Here is a 6,000-nt window from a genome sequence, read left to right as displayed (position 1 = left end):
AAATGTCCCATTGATTTTCTTTTATCTCTTGTACTTTTAAATAAAAGTATATAATATTCTGATACAACTGAAATGCCTTATTCTAGAAAGGCATAGGAATTATGAAGCTAGAAATTATAAAATAGTGGGAGTTTAAATATACTATGAATTGTGCTAGTTCAAAAAAAATTAGCCATGATAAGAGCCAATTTTTACCAAAAAAAAAAAAAAATGGGGAAAAACAAAAGGGAGAAGTATTCTTTATCAGACATAGATAGCAAAATTTATTTGGCTAGAAATAGGAAGGCTAGAAAATATCTATAAATGTGATCTGGTGGGTGAATTGAAGGAAGGGCCAGAAACATTATAGAGAATCTAGAAATAGGTTCGTGAAAAACTTAACAAGAAATTAATTAAAATTAAATAAGAGAGGAAAGAAACAGAAAAGAAACTGTAAATAATAGCACATGTAAGTGATCTGGGAGAAAAAATTTTTAAAAGACACACAGCTCACTTTTCTCCTGGATTACTATATAAAATAGGAAGCATCAGTATGGCAGGAGACACTAGCCACACAGTTAAAGCCAAAGACATGCTTGGAAAAACTTACAAAGTTTACAAAATTTCCATAACCTGGTAGATAATTTCACAATGGATGGACAAATAGAAATGTAAATGGAAAATGCGACCATACATACTTAAGGACTGTATAATTAATTACTAAAGAAATGCAAGTTAACAATGGATTTAGCATGTTTGAAGAAATTCAAAAGACAGAGAAACTAGTCTGACCAGAATATGAGGAAAAATGCATTTTTTTTTTTTTTTTTTTTTTTTGCGGTACGCGGGCCTCTCACTGTTGTGGCCTCTCCCGTTGGGGAGAACAGGCTCCGGACGCGCAGGCTCAGCGGCCATGGCTCACGGGCCCAGCCGCTCCGCGGCATGTGGGATCCTCCCGGACCGGGGCACGAACCCGTGTCCCCTGCATCGGCAGGCGGACTCTCAACCACTGCGCCACCAGGGAAGCCCGGAAATATGCATTTTTATACATGACAGGTGAGACCAAAAACTGGTATAATATTTCTTGAAGACAATATAATATTAATGAAAATTTAAACGGTACATATATTTGGCTCATCAGATTTCACTGCTAACAATTTAAGAAGTCAGATAAATGTGCAAAGGTGAAGGTACAACAGTGTCCACTGTACCATTAGTTACAATAGTTAAGTAAAAATTTAACATTATCTGAAAGTCCATCAGTGGATAACTTTTCAAATATAGTAAGGAAGAGACATGCAGGGAAACACATTGAAGCTGTTCAAGGATGAAGCAGATCATAATGAACAAGAAAGTCTGCTCCCATAAAAATATGAGGTTATAAGTAATATGTATAATATATATTGTGTGAGCGTTTAAATATTTATCAGTACACATACACTCAATTATAAGCAATATTTTTATGTATGTATAAATGTATATGTGTAATCCTTAATGAGCTCATTTCCAAAATTTCATAATCTTAATCTAACATTATAATAATAGATTGCTTCATATTGGATTTTAGTACAAAGTTCAAAGCAAATTATTTGGTCATGAAGCCTATATGATCTGATTGAACACATAAATCACATACATACGTATGAATAATGGAGTCTGCTTTTCTTATTCGATTTCAATTTCCCCAATACATTTCTACACCCCAAATAATTTTAAGCATTATTATACTGAAAAATGTTATTGACATGGATCAAAATAACTATACTTAGAAACAGAGTAACCATTATACATACCCCATGTCCATTGTACTTTATTTTGGAGATACAAGTTGCGTCTGAGCTGACAGTGACGTCTGTGCAAGATCCTCTGTTACAAAACTAAAATGTGAAAACAACCACCAATGACAAAAATTTTAAATTTAAAGTCAAGAGTTGAACAATTGTACTTGGTAAGAAAATTAGATGCACAAGATATATATACCTCAGATGAATCTGGATTTCAGATCTGCTCATTCTAATAAAAGAACTTGGAGTCAAATGGTGTGTTGTTACCTTATCAAATATCGTATTTTGAGAACCAGAAACCATTTTTTCCCTTGAGGGAGCAGAACTGTGCATTTATCGATATTAATTGGTATAAGTACAAAAATAGCTGACTTGTATTGACTGTTGGTAATGAGCTAGGATCTGTCTTTGCACTTTCTATATATATTTTATATCCTCATTTTATATTTGATGAGAATTAAATGTATACTTTTAAGGCCACACCACCACTGACTGACAGAGCCAATATTCAGTACAAGAACTATTTTACTCGCAGAGCCCAATGATCAACGCTCAATACCAGTGTTCCTGTCATTTTTACATTTTTTTCCCAACTTTAATGACCATATCTTTTGCATTAGGAAAGGTGACCTTGAGAAATTTATTTAATCTTCTTTACCTCAGTTTATCCATCTTTGAATTTGGAATAATAAGTATAACTATCTCAAGGTTATGAAGGTGAAATAGCTTGTTACAGACAAAGGAACAAAAGCAGTGTTTGGCACACAGTAAATGCTCACTAAATATAGGATATTATCTTAATTATTTATTTATTTAACCTGATTTCTATGTAGACTCTATGTTAATATTTGTCTATCCAAATTTCAATTTAATTTGACTATCTTCGGGAGAATCTACTATCTGATGGATTTTCTTAAGTATCTGGTAGAATACCCCCTATCTGATGAATAGTCTAAAAATATCATTATTTTCTATCACCATTGCTAATTAAGGAAAGAACAAATATCAGCTTGTTCATTAACTGAAAGTGCTCTGATAAAGCCAGCAAGGATAACAAAATGTTGGACAAACCAGCATTACCTGTCCACAAAACTCTTTTCATTCTAGTGTTCTTGTCATTGAGGCAATACCAGTCACACTTCCCTGGCTTGTTTTTAGGAGAAAAATAAGCCAGGAAAAGTTAAGAACCATGCTTCTGATATAATTTCTTTCAACTAAACAGATCGATTTGTAGCTGGCTCTTTTGTAATGACAGGAAAAGCAAAAGATACTATGAAAATACTTAGCCATGGTCAGTGGTTGGGACAGTGTTTTGAATATTAACTAACACATAAGATTTCCCTCTTTAAAAAAGAAACACTAATCATGTCCCAGAAGAAATCACATCACAGTTCAAAAAAAAAATCCTTGACATAACTAAAAAAATATTTCCTGAGGAGAAAATCTTGGGTTATGTGAGCATGTTTTCATACAGTTCTGCGCATAAGAATGGGTAAGGAAAAGACAGTTAATTTTATTTATTCGGTCACTGATTAGCTTAACTATTTTTTGGAAAATTACATGCCCCAGACATTTTCTTCAAGTTTGAAATGATTATGTTAATAAGATATGCTTAATACCCCTCACCTACTTATATGAGCTACAATCAGTCTGATAAACTCCTGTTCTGTCTTCTAAATAAACAATTCAAAGACGCCTTCTATCACAACCAATATTGGGCAAACTTGCATTGCTGGAATAATGCCTATCTTCATGTAATATATTATTCACTTAATATATTACAGTATTAAATTTAGGAGTATAACATTTATAATTTTTATAATTGACAAGGAAGACATACTCTTCTTTATGTTGATAGATAAGACATAAAATCTCTTTTTCTCTCTTTTCTTATCTATCAATTGATAGACTGATTTTTACAAAGGACCCACATTTGATGAGAATGTGGTAAAGAAGCCTTTACTATCTAACCTCTCTGAAAACAACTGAACACTGTAGAATAACAAATGAACATAAAGTATGTCCTTGATGACTTTTTAAAATAACCACAGAATGATTCCAATTCAAATTCACAGACTTGGCACTCACAGTGGCCTCAAATTCACAGACTTGGCACTCACAATAGCCTCCCTTTTCCCAATAAATGAGAGTAAAGGAAAATCAGAAAGAGACAATTAGAAGGGGAGAGAGTAAAGGACTTCCTGGGATTTTGAAATAAAATGAAGGTCACTGTTGGATGAGATGAAGTGAGAAAGCAACCACAGGGAACACAGTGGCAAAGGGGAGAGCCTAGTTGATCAGCCTTACACTGCTTTAGAGGAGCTGCAGCCTCAGAGTCCTAAGGAAAAACAGGAAGAAGAGCTGAAAGGGCAAGATGGGAAAGGGTGGCTAAAATGTGGAACTGTCAGTGGAAGTCTGCGCCCCAAACCACAGAACTAGTCAGCACAGAACTAAAAATCTTAAGTGCACTCTCTCTCATACACAAACACACATACACAGACACTAAGACGCTCACAGACCATGTATAGAATCACGAAGAATTTGTGTTTACCTGATTTGGACCACACATAGTGCCATTCTTTACATAGGTATAATCGTCTCGGGAAGTTACTGGTGTCGAATTTCTTAGATGTGCACTTAAGACACACAATGCCTCCAAGGAAAGTATATTGAGTATCAAAATTTTTAAACGGCACTACTTCTGTACGTGTCCAGAGACAAACTAACTTTCCACAATAGATATCCCTGTAATATAACACAGAAAAAATTACCCATATGTCACTTAGTGACACAATATATTGTTTAAATAACAGTTCAAAACATGAGGATGATTCACAATGTTGTTCAGAGCATAACATTTTATCAAATGTTTCTTCAATATTTAATATCTTATAATTTTTATCTCTTTGTTACTTTAATGATATATGTTGAAAAATACTGAAACATTTCTCTATTTCTGGAATAAACACCATAAGCATACTCTTTTTCAGATACTTATTGGTTATTTGATAATTTTGACTTAGGCACTTTGCAGGTATTTTCCAAAATATAAACCAGTCATTCAAAGTAATGCTAAGCTGACTACAGGAGGGATCAACAACTTTCATTATTTAATTTTATTTCTATATACTTGCAAATTGCACTGAAAATTGAATTTTTTTAAAAAAAATATGCAATTTACAATAATATTCAAAACATGAACTACTTAGGGTTAAATTTAAGTAATTACAGATACCTAAATAAATGGAACAATATACCATGTTCATGGTTTGAAAATCACATTATGTATACTATTCAATTCTCCATAAATTCATTTTTAGATTTTAAAAAAAATTTCAAGAGTTTTTTTTTTAGGGGGTTTGAAAATCACATTATGTATACTATTCAATTCTCCATAAATTCATTTTTAGATTTTTTTAAAAATTTCAAGAGGTTTTTTTTTTAGGGGGTGGGTAGAAATGGAAAAGTTGATTTAAATTTTTATATAGAAATATAAAGACTGAAAATAGCCAAATCTATCTTGAGAAAGAAGTAACCAAACACGAAGATACATTTTACCTGATTTTGTGCATTAGGATAAGGAGACCTGGTACTGGATAGATACATAGATTATTTGAACACAAAGTATGTCATGAATTGTTTTTCAGTAAATGTACCAAGGTAATTCAATGGGGGAAGGACAGTCTCTTCAACAAATGGGTCTAGAACAATTGGATATCTTTATGGAGAAAAATATCCCTTGATCCTTAACTTACAAAGTGCCACAAATTACTCAAAATGGATCATACACATACACATAAAAACTAAAATTTGTAGACTTCTAGAAGAACATTTACAAGGAAGCTTCACAAATTTAGGATAGGCTACAAGTAGCATAATACATCAAAGAAGAACATTATAAACTGGACTTCATCAAATTAAAAACTTTGACTCTTTGAAAGATGTCATTAAGAAAACACAAAGCTAAGCCACATACTGGGAGAAAACCTGGCGAAGGCTTGTGTATAGTTTATATTAAGAATTCCTGTAAGTATATAATAAAAAGACAAATAACCCCATTAAACTTTGCAAAATATTTGAACAGACATTTTAAAAAGGAAACATATGAATGCCCAATAATCACATGAAATACTGTCCCATATAATTAGTCATCAGGAAAATACAAACTAAAACTGCAATGAGATACCAGCACAAACTGAAATGACTAAAATGAAAAAGACTGGCAGTAACAAAAGTG

At 32.7% G+C, this 6,000-nt stretch overlaps 1 protein-coding gene across 1 annotated transcript in view; it reads right to left on the bottom strand.

Annotated features, from left to right (window-relative positions):
• Window positions 1-1,772: 1,772 nt before the first annotated feature.
• Window positions 1,773-6,000, bottom strand: part of LOC308608211 (A disintegrin and metallopeptidase domain 3-like) — a 70,851-nt gene continuing 66,623 nt past the window's right edge. Inside the window, exons 12-13 of the mRNA XM_081220944.1 lie at window positions 4,315-4,508; window positions 1,773-1,856 (exon numbers count right to left, since the gene is read on the bottom strand). Coding sequence (XP_081077070.1) covers window positions 1,849-1,856; window positions 4,315-4,508 — 202 coding nt within the window. The 3' untranslated portion in view covers window positions 1,773-1,848. The remainder of the gene's footprint in view (window positions 1,857-4,314; window positions 4,509-6,000) is intronic.

Source organism: Mesoplodon bidens (assembly GCF_964165515.1).
Source record: "Mesoplodon bidens genome assembly, chromosome: 20".
NCBI classification, from domain to species: domain Eukaryota; kingdom Metazoa; phylum Chordata; class Mammalia; order Artiodactyla; family Ziphiidae; genus Mesoplodon; species Mesoplodon bidens.
This window is presented reverse-complemented; position numbering and strand designations above follow the sequence as displayed.